The following is a 14,545-nucleotide window of genomic DNA, read 5'->3' on the forward strand; positions in this document are numbered from 1 at the left end:
TCTCCCGAGCTCGTCACGAAAGCCATGCGGAGAGGAGTTTCGTTATCCCGAAGGTGCGGCCAGCTGCTCTCCTAGGAGGAAGTGGCCGCCTGCTTCCTGGCAGCCTCCAGTATCACTCGTGTGCGACCAGCTTGGTTTGGACCCGAGCACAAGGGTACAAACACGGAGGGGCTCCCCTTTGGCTTCTCGCAAGCGCCAGCCCCAGCCTTTGCTGCTCGCTCAGCAGCCCCAGCCTCTTTGGGGATCTGCTGTAGCTGCAGTGGTTCCGTACCTGCTAGATCCATGCTTGTTAGGAGGACAGGAACTCGCCTCCATGTCCACAGATGGCCTTCAGCGAGCCAGAGTCCTTTCCGCCAAGCTTTGCAGGTTTCCTGACAGCTTCTGAGCTCCTGTAAGAAATATAGCGGTCATTTTGCCGCTTGGATGCCTGGGTCTTTGCTGATGATTTAGCTTTAAATACCAAAGTTCAGTTTTTCTTGCTTCTTTTACCGGTTCTCTGTGAAAATATGGAGGTATGCTTGTTGATTGTCTTGCTTGACAGCCGCGTTTCCTGCATCATGTTCTGGCTAAAACTTGGCTCTGCTGTCCCTGAGGGTTAGTGTCTTCAATGCGAAGCCATAGGCCTGAGGTAGCGGTTAGCTTACTAGGTTGGTAGTGCCCAGCTTTGTTCTTTCCAACCAGAGTAAGAAAGATAGCAGCATGCAGTGGAGTAACGCAGTCCAAGTTTAGGAACCAGCCTTAATTTCACAACTTTTCAGTTTTCTTGGAGGAGGTTAGTATGAAACATCAGATGCGCAGAGACATCCAACTGTCCTCCCGTGGGAACAGCACAATTTTAACCTCTCTTAAAAAATAAGGAACTTATCTTTGACTTTTTTGCAGAACAGAGGTGATGAGAAAGGATCCCTTTCATAAAGAGCTTTGGTTTCTGTTGGTGAAAAGCACGTAGTGATTTTGAGTATTTTATTCTCGCCTGAGAGATGCTGCTGTAGGAAACCCATGGAAAATCTGTTCCCTTTCCATGAGCAGGGGGTCAGAATTCCTGTGGGAATTCATCTGATCACCAATGAGATCAAGGTTTTGCCAGTCCTGAGGGTTTGGATTTTGGATGGGGTTCGTGTGATTTCCTGCAGTAAGATCCTATGGGTCAGCTATTTCACAATGAAAGCTGAAACAAAATGTATTGAAATGTATTGAAAACAAAATGTATTGAAAGACAACATAGTTAAACAAGAACCGCTGTAACTACCTGTCACTGGTTTTCAACTTTGCCTTGCCTACAGTACTGTAAAAATTAGAGATCCTTCTTTTTGCTAGCAGTTTGCACAGATGCTGGTATTTCTACATTTAAGTGCACATGTGTATATTATTTTTCAGAAAAGCCTTGGACTCTGAGTGTACCCTGGTCCTCTGTGTTTGTGTGTTATTTTCAAGGCAAAAGAGTTCGCTCTGCCTGTGCTTTGAGCTGGCTGACCAGCAGTCCGTTTCAAAGCAGAAACTGAGCAAGTACCCTGCTGCAGAATTACTCGTTGAGGCAGCGTTGTACCTCTGCAGCATGTTTTCCACCTGGTGGGAACAGGGTGAGCTCGTATTTGCCTGGAACGTACTGTGGAGGTGCAGCCTAAGAGGACAGTGAGAGAATGATGCTTGCAGTTGTGATCCAGATGTTACTACATACCCCCTTGTTCCTTTGCCCTCATCCTGAAAACATGGAGTAGAGGGAAAGTCTTTGAATATGCGATAAAAACAGAGTGCTGGCTCATGGTGACCCTTTCAGTTGGTACCTTCCAAGTCTCCCCCTTCCCTTCCCTCCTTCCCTGCTGTTGTGCTCCCCGTTAAGAAGCGACTCGCGTAGCACCGCAACCCCTGCCGTGTTCTCCGGGATGTGTTCCAGACAGGGCATCCCACACTCGCTCCCCGCTGTTTGTATTGCCTTATCGAAGGCAACTGGTGATAACTTCGCTATTGTTAACGACAAGCACAACTTACCATGTTATCAAAGTTTAAATAAGATAGAGGTGTTTCTGGATCGTGGCTAAAATAAAGCATAGCTTACGAGAAACTTTGTAAAGCCTTCCTCAGTGGGTGCAGCTGCTTGGGTAGAAAATGCTGTGGAGGTTGTTACGGATGAGTTCTAAACATAGGTAACAATAGTTTCATTAAAAAGGAAAAAAAAGAGGTAATCGATGGGTGCTGTTCTGAAGTGGCGATAAAATAATGGATGGCACTGCAGAACTTCTCCGGTTAGGATGACAAGCCCAGGCAGTGCCATCCTGTGTGCTTCTGGGCCCAACAAATTATCTCCCTCAGCTTGGAGGGACAGTTTTCCCCATGCAGAAGGAGAGCACTGAGTGATGGCTACTAATAATTGCTTTGGAGAGAATAATTCAGTCTATAAGGCAGGCCAATGCAGATGCCTCAGGCTTCCTTCTGTCAGGGAAAGATGGGACTCAAGTTCTAACCAGGATTTGTAGATCTGGATGGCTTCACCAGAGGGGCTGGTGAGGTCCTTAGGTGCAGGTCCTGGATGAGGCCGAGGGACACGTACTTTGGTTGTTGGTCTGGTGCAGAGTGAAAGTTGTGAAGTTGTAAAAGTCTTTTACTGCTGGCTGACTGCCTTCTGTGTTCTCCTTTGCAGGTTGCCTCTCCCTCCTGGTGACAGTTCAGGATGTCGAGCGTTATACCACCTTATTTGCTAGTGTTGTCCTCAAGTGTGACTACAGCACCTCAGCACAGCTGCAGGATGTGGTGGTGACCTGGCGCTTCAAATCCTTCTGCAAGGACCCCATCTTTGACTACTACTCAGTCTGTAAGTGCCAGGCTTGTCCTCTTCAAGGAATCCCTCTTCAAATGGAAAGGAAGGGGAAGGTAGACTTACTGGGGAATACAGACTTTTGACCTCTTCCTGCCCACAAACCAGGTCAGGAGGTGGTGTTTCCCTGTGCTTCAAGAAAAAATAGGTCATGTCTGTGATTTCGTTTGCAATGTCAAGGCTTTATGATATAACGATGTAGGAATTCCAGCTGAAGCAGCTCACTTGTCCTCCTTGCCATCAACTCAGAAGGCAGAGAGGCTCAGCCGTGTTTGACATGTATCTATCTTGGCAGTCCCAACTTATGCTTCAGCATGTTTGAAAGGAAGGGCCCTGCAACAAGTGGCCTTTGTGATTCCATGGGGTACTCCGTGGTTGGCGCTAGATACCTGTGACCAGGTGCTACTGATTTTACGAAGCAGAAGAAACACGTGCATTTTGGAGGGCAGAAGGACTTCTAAGTAACAGCATTTAGTACTGGTGGCAGCACTTCATATGCAGACATTCTGGTGTGTGCAGCCTTAATTCAGGAGTGTTTAAGATGGTTCTTAAGGTGGTATGCAAACCGCATCCTGGGGTGCATCAAACACAGTATAACTAGCCTGTCAAAAGAGGTGATAATCCTGCTATATTTAGCATTGGTGAGGCCTCACCTTGAGTACTGTGTGCAGTTTTGGGCCCCACAATTTAAGAAGGATGTGAAGGTCCTTGAATGTTCCCAGAGAAGGGCAACAAAGCTGGTGGCAGGGCTGGAAGGTCTGTCCTGTGAGGAGTGGCTAAGGACTTCGGGCTTGTCTAGTTTGGGGGAAAGGAGGCCGAGGGGCGACCTCATTGCTCTCTGCAGTGTCCTAAGAAGGGAAAGTGGAGAGGGAAGTGCTGAGCTCTTCTCCCTGGTATCCAGCGATAGGACACGTCAGAATGGTTCAAGGCTGTGTCAGGGGAGGGTTAGACTGGACATTAGGAAGCATTTCTTTACTGAGAGGGTGGTCAAACACTGGAGCAGGCTTGCTAGAGCAGTGGTTTATGTCCCAAGTCCATCAGTGTTTAAGAGGCATTTGGACAATGCCCTTAATGACATGCTTTAACTTTCGGTCAGCCCTGAAGTGGTCAGGCAGTTGGACTAGATGATCATTGTAGGTACCTTCCAACTGAACTGCTCTCCCCCCTCTTCCCCCTTGGGGAGGGTTGGGTAGGCATGTTACCAAGTGCTCTACAGCCTAGTCCACAAGCAGGTGTGTCTCTGGCTCTGCGTATCCCAGCGTGAGTGCTTTGAGCCCAGGCTCAAGCTAATAGCCCCCAACAGGGACAGAAAACATGAAGCTCAGTGTTTGCTTAGTTGGATCTGCTCTTCATGATCTGTTGTAGATACATCAGTGGAGGAGCCTTTGATAAGCTTTGTCTTCTCCTCTCTTCATTGCAAGCCCTTTACGGACAATGCTGACTGTTTTAGTTGTCTCCCCAAATCTCAGCACCCAAATACCTGGAAAATAGTTTATATTGTGAGTCTGTAGTAAGAGTATTGGACAGAAATTACCTCTAGCCCTACATTAATTTTGTTGGGTCTCTCTGCACGTAATCCTTAGCTGGAATTAGGCGGTGGATTCTTTTCTGTCTTTGTGAGCTACACAACATCTAATGGGATGCAGGAGGGAAAGGGAGACAACCCCTACAGCAGTTCATGTATGTCTGGAGATTTTATTTGGTAAATAAACACACTTTTGTTTTAGTTCCAGTACTCCTGGGAGTTTTATGAGTTTTTTTCCTTGCAATTCATACCGGGAGCTTCTTTCCAGCCTACCACCGTTAGCTTCTCTCTACTATTGTTCTTTCAGTTGTGAGTAGAGGAGGCAGCTCCTCTGCAGCTCCTGAATTCTCAAAATCTCTGCCATGCCTGTGGCTCTACCTCTGTTTGGGTTTGAGTAGTCCAAAGCAACTTGTCCTTGCTGGTTTGAAGCCATGCTTTGTATTATTAAACCAAAACAAATGCACAACATTCAAGAATTTCTCTGCTGCTCACATGGGGATAAAAATTGGTCTTTTGAAATAACTTTTGACCTTTTATTTGATGATGTGTGTTTGTAGCATACCAGGCTGGTTTAGCTCTTGGCCAGGACCCATCTGACGACTGCAATGACAGCCAGCGAAAGGTGCGCATTGTCATCCAGAAATACGGTCAGAAGGAGCCTGTGCTGGGTATCGACTACCAGCAACGAAAGATCACCATTCAGAATCGTAAGTGACTTGACCTCCCTTGGCAGGGAGTAAACTCAGTAACTATCCAAGATCTGGGTCTGCCAAATGAAGAGAAGCATAAACATGACTAATGTCATCTGTAGCTTACATATTCTGTGAGGTAGCAACAAAATAAAGAGTTGTGAAGAGCCCTGTCCCAAGCTGGCCTGAGGGTGTTGGAAGCTCTGCAAGCTAAGGCTGAGCTGAGGATGCCTAGGCATTTTGCTGAGGAGTACAAAAGTAGGCTGAGGAGCCCAGAGGCTAGAAAACAGTTCTTTCTTCTAGTAAGTACTGCATAGTTGTCCAGGTGCATTATATGCTTTCTGCTATCCCTTGAGCAATAGCTGCTGCTACTGCCAGAAGAGTTATTGGGATGGTTGGCCTAATGGGGACAGTGATCTGTGTTCAAAACCAGTAGGGTTGGCAGCAGTGGGTATCTGTTAACATCCATCACCCAGCAACATGCTGGTTATTTCACTCCACACAGAATTAGTTCTGCTTCTAAGTAGGGTCGCCTTACAGCAACACAAAGGAAAAAGGGACTGGCAGTTGATGCTGTTTACAGGAGTTCTCAATGGACTCAGATGAGATTGTCTGAAGGTGATGGCTATGCTTGGGAAGAGGGGAGATGCAGTACTATATGTCACCTGCAGGCAGAGGGCCCACCTAGAGTGGGGCCTGAAAGTAGTGTGTGTCAGTCCCAGATAGCCTGCTGACCTCTCAGGCCCTCTCCCACAGGGGCAGACCTTGTCATCAGTGAGGTCATGTGGTGGGACCATGGAGTGTACTACTGCACTGTGGAAGCACCAGGAGATACCTCAGGTGATGCGGACAAAGAAGTTAAGCTGATTGTTCTCCGTAAGTGCCTGTGGTTTGTTGCCTGGGTGGCAGATATCTCCTGTTCTTTTCCTCCTCACCCTCTCCAGCAGCGGAGAGGTGCTCAGTAACTTATTATGCCCAGGTACCTCAGGATCCTCTTTCTCTCTTCATTTTTCCCATAGACTGGCTCACAGTACTCCTCATCATTCTTGGTGGCTTCCTCCTCCTTCTGCTGATTGGAGTATGCTGGTGCCAGTGCTGCCCCCAGTACTGCTGCTGCCACATCCCATGTGTCTGCTGCCCAACCCGGTGCTGCTGTAATGAGGAAGGTGAGGTTCAAGCAAATGTGCGTCCATTCACGGCTTCTGTCAAGACAAAAGCTTGATTGGGAGCTTGCTGGGCTCCACTTTCTCCCTCCAGTTCAGCATCCGTATAGACAGACATTTCTTTGGCCATTATGACCTCCATGACAAGCTTATTTGAGTTTAGAGGGGAGCCCATCTTGCTCCTCTGTGTCCTACTTTGAGAAGTTCATCCTCAAACCTTGCTACCAACTTCGCTCATGTCATCCAAGGCATGATCAGCTCCCTTGTATGAGTAGCTGAGGTCTTTTCTTCCCTGTCTAGTAGTTCATATGCCTGTGCAGATGTGAGGAAGGCAAGCAAATGCCTTGTTACTACTCTCTGGCCTAACCTTCAAGTGTGTTGCTCTGAGAGGTAATTATGTAAAAATTGGAATTTTCTATCCTCATGTTATTTTCAGAGCTGCTTCTTCCACAAGAAAAAAGGTTTTGGGGAAGGCAGTGAGGAGAAAGAAAGGAGAAAGATGGTCTGGTTTTGTGCTCAACCCTGCAAATGCATTCTGAGGCTTTGAGGGTCGAGAGGAACTTTATTGCACATCATTTTTAGCAATAATAAAGATTCTGCAGCCAGACCCTGTTCTCTTAATAAGGGCAGCTTTTGATTTTGGCTACATACAACCTCCATGTCCTGTAACTGAAACTTAGTGGTCATGAACCTGGTCTTCTCTCACAGTGAGAGGGATTTTGCTCCCCCAGTGGTCCGTCCACTGGAGAGGTGGGGGAAGAGAAGTTGCCAGTGAAGACTGAGGCAAAAAAATTGTGTAGTACCTCAGCCTTCTCCTCGTCCATTGTTACCAGTTTGCCAGTCTTGCTCATCATAGATGTAAGCTTAATTTACTTAGCCCTTGCAAAGAGTGAACAGAGAATCCCTCTCATTTGCTAAAAGCAAAACAAAACAAAAAAAAACACTTTCTGGGGGCTTTACAAGCTGTCAAGTAAAATGCATGGTATTGAGGAGGCTATGAAAATTTGGCAGAAAATTAGTTTCCATGAAGGGAGAGAGAGAGGTGATGGAGATGAAAGACTCACACCTCCAGACTTCCTAGTTCTCATTAAAAAAGGGATTCAGAATATGTGTGAGTTCTTTTTTTGTTTTTCCATGCTGTAGGAGATGATAGCACACTCCAGACTGCTGGTGTTGTCTTTTCCATCCTGTTGAGGATAGGTAGGAGGGGTTCTTGTGGGGTTCCTAAAACCTCTCCCTGCTCAAGAGGTACAGACAAGTCCAGCCTCCTCGACAGGCTACTGGATTCTGTGGCTGTAATTTCCATCCCAGCTGCTTGCCCTCTTTATCCACTTGCAAAGGAATCCTTGTGCCTGCTCCCCTCCTCTAGTGCCCCTTCTCTTCACTTCATCCTGCCTCTGACTTACTTTTTTGGAGTCCAAGAAATGAACTGGCGGCCTTAAAAACCACAAAACAATAGATACAGAGGGCTTCTTAAAAAAACAGTCCTAAGGAATAACAGTTCCACACAGCTGAAGAGCAGTCAGAAATCCTCAACTCAATCATACCAGTTACATTGCGAGCCGAGTATGGGTGATTTCTTCCCAATTATTGACCACTAGAGGGTAGCCTAGATCTGCTGAAAAGTCATAGATGCCATTGAGGTAAGGTAATTCTGGATGTTTTAAGTCAGGTCATTAACTAACATGATTTTGAACCTAGTAGTAGGAAGTGCATTGTTTGAGTAATTCAGGATTGGTGTATAGAAATATTAACCATGCCAGAAATATTAACCATGAGCAAGTCAATTGTATTCCACATGCAAAGCTCTGAGAAAAGCCCATCAGGGTAAATTTATGTAGGACCTCCTCTGTTCTTATTCTTTCCTTTTCTACTGTGGACTTCTTCCATTAATGAATTAGTGCAAAATAGATTACACTTGCACCTGGGTCTGACTAGGTTGGAAAATATTGGTTTTTATAATTGGCCCAGCCCCTGTAACATCTGTCAAAGGTGAAGAACAACCTTTCTCAGCAGGGAGTAAAGTGGAGGGACAACATGACATTCTGCCGAAGTTTTACAGCAGGTATGAGCTTTGGAATTGGGGTGAATCTGACCTTCCTCAGATAAATATGTTCACTTTAAGAAGAGACCTGTAACCTTACTTCCATTTTGCAGATGGGGAACCAGAGTACATGTTGGGTTCAAACTGGAAAGCAAAGTATCTGGGGAAGGAAGAGAGGGTGAATGTAGTGAAAGAAGTCTAAGGATAATTCTGCATTTGCTCAGCTGTAGGGACAGATCAGAGAATTACAGGGACAGGATGACTTTCACCCTAGTGACTGCCTTCATAACCTGAGGAGGGGAACCCTAAGTAGGCATGCCCACAGCTGCTGGGCCTTTCACTCCTCAGGCAAAGACTGTGGTAAGACCATGCACTCAGCAGGTTCTAGGACATTCTCAAGGTGATAACTGGAGGAATGGGAGAGGAAGAGATAAGGCCTTTCCCTTCTTTTTATCCTTTTTCATTTTCTTCTTTCTCTGTTCCTCTAAGTTTGAAACCTAAACTGGAGGAAAATCCCTTGGGGAAAAAAAATAGCGAAGCGAGTTTGACATAAAATGCTTGAAAGCTGCTACCTTAGGCCACACAGCTTTGAAGAAAAATCACAGTATTAGGATTAAAAACTGAAGTTTCCAGCTTTGTAGTTCACTCTGGTTGGAGCCAGGCTGGGGAGGGGGAGGGCGTTGGGAGTGGAGAACAAAGGGGAGCTGCATGAACTGCGGGGAAGGGGAAGGATGTGTTGAGAGGCATGGTCAGTCCTGTTTTGCTTCAAGCAGTGCTCTGTATAAATTCAGTGAAACAGCTAAGGGAGGACGTGTTTAATAACTGGAGTGCTACCTGAAATGGAGAGCTCAGTCCCAAAGAGCATGCAGTCTAAATGCTGCCTGCTGCAGATGAACCCAGGGGACAGAATTAATTGGAGCTTAGCTGTAGCACGGTTTCTTAAAAAAGCAAGGCTTATGCAGTCAACCTGTCTGTCTATCCACAGCCAGATTTATCAGAGGGGTGAAAGTCTCGAAGGCAATTACATTCCTATCTGTCTCCTGAACTGTATAGCCAGGAATACTCTGTTCATGCCTGACCAGAGAAGAGGCTGCAGTAAAAGCGTGCCACTTCTGAAACTCCAGAGAAGTCATGTAAGAGAAATTTTGCAAAAGCCCTGTTGCAGAAAAGCTTCACCCAGTAATGACAGACAAACCATGCAGAGTCAGGCTTTGTAAGGCTTGGGGCTTGCAGAAGTTACTTGCTCATAAACTTAAGTTTTGATTGTGTGTGAGAGAAGGAGTAAGTTTCTGCACGATGTTTTTAGGTATTCCTAAAAAAGAAGCAGCAACGAGTGATGGTTTTGAAGACACGGATGGTGAGGTTGTCTGTGTAGAGGAGGTGAGATGGAAGCACTGAAAAGAGTGAAGTGGAATTGGAGCCTGACCTCACAAGTAGGGCTCTGAAGCTAGCAGTGGTGGAAAAACAGTGAAGGAGAGAAATTCCCACTGAGTTTGCTCTTTTGGCACACTGGACATTGCTGTTAAGAGCAGGAAATTTAGTTTTTTCACCAGTTCAACCACACTGTCCTAAGGGATTTAATTTTAGCAGTCATGCTGAGGTAAATTACAGAGAGACACAACAAGAGTGGTTGAAACACTCCAAAGGGAGAAGGTGGAGAGTGCATCTCTGAGTACCCTATTTGTGGAACAGAGAAGAAATGATGGAGTATGGTGTGGAAAATATGATCTGGACAAAGCCATCATGAAAGTGGCAAAAAATGGTGTCCTTTAGTTGTAAATGAAAGCCAAAAGGGGAAAGGACCAATGATGAGCTGAAAGAGGTTTAAGAGAGAGAAAACAGTGTGGTATGTCTTGCTGTATGAGACATTGTTTCCCACCTTTCCACAACTGTACTCATAATGACAGGGCAGGTGGAAGTCTTGCATTTGGTTATGTGCTCTGTACTTAATCATAATGCCATTTGTTCCCGGTTGCTGGAACTGGACCCTGAATGTCAGGCAGTAACCCTTCTGTTTAGGTATCTTTTTGAAGCTGTACAACTTTGTATTGGAATTTCCCGTGCTCTGTTTTACCTTTGTCATAGGGCGGAGCAAGCTTTTCATTCTGTGAATTTCCTATAGCTGATCACATCCAAACGCTACAGTCTATCAAGCAAAATGGTATGTGGTCTGCAAGCTGTGCTTTCTGGATAGCTGCTGTAAGCTTTCTTATTATTTTACAGTACTGGAACGGCATCGGTTCATGAAGCAGGCTCAGGCACTTGCGCCTTGGTTGTTCTATGGAGGTGGCGACAGGAACTCGCAACTTTCCTCTTACCAGCTGAACCCTCTACTGCAACAAGGTGAGACCATGGGCATCATTTTGGGGGGAAATCAGGATGAGAAACAGGTGACTTCTCAGAGAGGTTCAGCGGTGAGGCTTTAGCCTCTCTGCTACAAAAGAGAGAAAGATGTTCCTAGCATGACTGCATGCCCTAGCATGACAGCTCAGCTCCATCTGAAGCGTACTATAGACTTGCCTGGGTGGCTAAATACAGCCTGTCCATCTTAAGTGTCTTGCTAGGCTCAGTGCTGGGTGAAGTAGTTTAATGCTAACTAAGGTATATCTGTGCTACACCCCAGCAACTGCAGGGTAAATATACCCAGCTTATCTCACTTCATGTGGTGGAGGAGGGTACTGTCTCTTTGTTCTGCTGCGCTGGTCACGGTCAACTCCTTATAGCCAAAATTGACATGACAACTGAGGTGCAATTTGTTTGAGTTCTTATCAAATGTCTAGTCTTCAAATGATTAAGGGCAAACTGCCTTCTGTGCAATAGATCTAGCCTGCATGCAGCAAAAAAATGAAGAACTCTTTAATGAACCAGGAAGAATTTGCCAGTTGTTCTGCCCCAGAATTGCTTGTATTAAGTGGTATTTATTTGGAACTTTAATGGAGGAGGGAAGACAGAGTCTCTGAAGTCCTAGAGAAATAAGTAATAAAATAACTTATTACCACTCATATTATTTAATTGCCCAAGGAAAATAGGGGAATTCAATATAATGACTTCTCAAATAAATATAACATTTTTCATCTGAAATTCATGTTTTCATCACTATATAGAGATTTAGCTTTACTCTATGTCTGATGAGTCTTAACTGTTGTTCGAAGAAATAGTTTGCAAACACCTTAAATGCTAGATTCAAGATGCTTGAGTATATACTTTTTTAGCCCACTAGTTAATTCTACAGTTACATTTTTCCTAGCCAGGGCACCAGTTTTCCTTAGGAAGATCTGGTGACTGAGCCACCATGATTTAAGACAGAATGCACTGAGTCTTCTCAAGGAAATCCATGTGCATGTGGCAGAAAACGGGCAAGTAAGTCCCTAAGACAGTTTTTTAGCCTGTGTTTTCACAGTCCTTGAATCTCCTGTGCTTAAGTTTCCCTTAAATTTGTTTCAGGTCAGCTTTTTAGAGATGTTGGGTAGAAGGGATGTCTAAGGTCATCTACTCCTACCTCTTGCTCAAAGCAGGACTGTCACCAACCTCAGTCATATTAGCTGTGGCTTTGTCCAGCCGAGTCTTGGAAACCTGCAAGGATGGAGAATCCATGACTTCTTTGGGTAACTGTTCCAGAGCTAGACCAGTCTCCTCGTGAAGAAACTTCTCCATTTGCTACTTTTATCTATATATATATGTGTGTGTGTGTGTGTGTGTGTGCATGTATATATAAAAAATTCTTTTTCTTTTGCAGTATTGGTTCACATTTCTTCCAGTTCAGTGAGACACAAGAGGAAACACTATGAACTTTCTCTGTTTTTTTAAAATAAAATTTGGTATCAGTGCTGCGGGCAAAAAAAAATTCCTCTCTCTAAATACATAAACTGTATTTCCAGGTGTGCTGGATGACTTTGATTTCTTACCTCTGTACTGCCCAAAACACAGATCATGCTGCAACGTAGTAGTTACTACGTTTTGCACCTTACCTCATGTGGTCTGGATGTGCTGGTTGTGGTGCTTGAGACTCACACAGCTCTTGCAGTAAGGAGGGGCAGAAGAGAAGCTCAAAAGGGACTCAGCCAGGATATTTATGCAGAAGGGCTCTCTCTTTATTGTTTCCCCTTGACTTGCTGTGTTTTGTGTTTTTATCCTTAGATGTGTCTCTGCAGAACAGTCTTCCACTGGTGCAGCCACAAGCTCAGCTTTCCCCTAACAAGGGTGTTTTGGACTACCTGGAGTCTGAAATCCAAAACCTTAACATGTCACAGCTCCGGCCACCCTCCCACCAGCGGCAGGCTGGGCAGCCCACCTTGCTGTCCTCCCTGGGCTCCGACATCATGCCACCTCCTCTCACTGATCACATCTCCTCCATCCATGAGAGCAGCAACTCCTCACGGCCACAGAGAGCTGTCCGCACCCCCAGACCCTGGGACTCTGCAGCAGAGGACAGGAGGGAAAACCGGAGGTGGCCCTTGCCTTCCAGTGGGGATTCTCATTCCAGCTACAGTCGGGAGCCCTGGGACAGGCAGCGAGAGGACCATCCTCAGAGGCAGAGGACAGGCGGCTACAATGGCAGGCCCCAGCGCTCCAGACGGGATGTGTCACCCCCACGCCAGGCTGAGAGGGGCAAGAGCAGCAGCAGCAGCTGCAGTTTCTTCCGGAGGAGGCCAAGGAGCGCTCCAGCCACCACTGTGGCTGGCGACAGGAGCCTGCAGGGAGGCGAGACTATGAGCACCACACCAGGAGGAGCAATAACTCAGGTCAGCGACGGCACAGCTACTCTCCCCCTTCTCGCCGGGGCTCATGGAGCTCCTCAGAAGAGCAAGTCCGTCTCCCAGCAAAAAACCGCAGGCGGCGGCACCGGTCTCAGGAATGGCCAGAAGATAAACCCCCCAGTTATCGCTCATTAGAAGTCATCCCAGGTCAGGACAAGAAGCACAAAGGCAGCGCAGGGCCACGCTCGGTGAGTCGGCTGCCTTTTTGCTTTCCCATCTAAGGGAAGAGGTGGGTTTGGGGGAGTGAGAGTGAATGTTTGTTACTTTCTGCAGCCTGCTGTCTTTCAAACAGAGGGCAAGGAGCACCGGGAGCCCTGCGCAGCCTGGTTATGAAGAGTATGCTGCGTTCTCTGCCTTCAGACATGTGTTGTATGGCTATAATATGTTCAGGGGCAAAGTGAGCAGTCAAATAAAGTAGATCCCCTATCACATCCCACACCAGGTGACATGTTATTCCCTCTCACTCCCGTCCCCACCTAGAGGCATTTGGGGCTTCTGTGCATGTGTTGATGTTAGAATAGCTGTTCTCCTGGCACTGCCTGGGGCAAAAGCACTTCCAGAGTTGGCAGCAGTGCTGAGTATCCCTCTGCAACCCTCTCTGGCATTGGTTTACTTCCGATTTCTTTTAACATGTGCATGATTCTCCTATTATTGATCTCCGACATTTAATTTTTATAGTATCTTGGTCATATTTTTAAGATGGTTCATAGGGGAAAGCATCCAGATGCCTAAAGCTACATGAAATGGGCTTTAAGATCATGGGTGGCTATAGTGGTGAGAAATGTGTGATCCTCCAGGCCAGGTGGAAGAGGATGGCTCACTTGTTGGGACTCCTGAGAACTGAACATGCATTATATGGGAAGTGAACAGCTTTTGTTCGCAGCTCATCTTGGCAGTTTACAGTGGGACTAGATTGCATGTAGCAACCTAACTGTGAGAAGCTTCATATCCAGTCGCTAGTCTCCAAGTTAGTGTATTCCTCCTTAAAAAACGAAGGGTTTTTATAATTCAAATATGTTGTGTCCCTTATCATATATATGCAAAATTTTACCAGGTGGGAGTCTTCTCGAAGGACTGTATTTTGCCCATTACCACTTTTCCTTCCAAGTTCTGGAAGGAAGTGCAGTTCTAGTCCCAGCTGGGATGTGCGTAGGTATGAATGGTTTTGTTATGGTGCTCAGAGCAGGTAGGAAGACATGATTTACATTCATCCTTCCTTGTTGCTGAATATTTTATTTTCTCTTGCAGGACAGAGGAAGTTCCCACAGTGGAAGAAGCATAGTGATTTAATGCCAGTACTGAAAGAACTAAGATTCTAAGAAGAATTCTAAGAAGAACTAAGAACTAAGGGCCTATAGGAAAGATGGGGAACGTCTTTTTCATAGGGCCAGCTGTGTTAGGACAAGGGGAAATGGTTTTAAACTAGAACAGGGTAGGTTCAGGCTAGAGGTAAGGAAGAAATTTTTTACAATGAGAGTGGTAAAACACTGGAACAGGTTGCCCAGAGAGGTAGTGGAGGCCCCATCCCTGGAAACATTCAAGGCCAGGTTGGATG

The 14,545-nt window shown here is 46.1% G+C and overlaps 1 protein-coding gene across 1 annotated transcript; it reads left to right on the top strand.

The window, feature by feature from the left end:
- Positions 1-323: 323 nt before the first annotated feature.
- Positions 324-14,280, top strand: ILDR1 (immunoglobulin like domain containing receptor 1). Its single transcript, XM_009639165.2, is given in 10 exon segments — positions 324-391; positions 1,435-1,580; positions 2,639-2,809; positions 4,895-5,044; positions 5,783-5,902; positions 6,046-6,192; positions 10,457-10,576; positions 12,371-12,858; positions 12,861-13,178; positions 14,239-14,280. Coding segments are annotated over 10 exon segments (1,770 nt in total).
- The last annotated feature ends 265 nt before the right edge of the window (positions 14,281-14,545 follow it).

Source organism: Egretta garzetta, unplaced genomic scaffold (assembly GCF_000687185.1).
Source record: "Egretta garzetta isolate BGI_Z169 unplaced genomic scaffold, ASM68718v1 scaffold320, whole genome shotgun sequence".
NCBI lineage: Eukaryota > Metazoa > Chordata > Aves > Pelecaniformes > Ardeidae > Egretta > Egretta garzetta.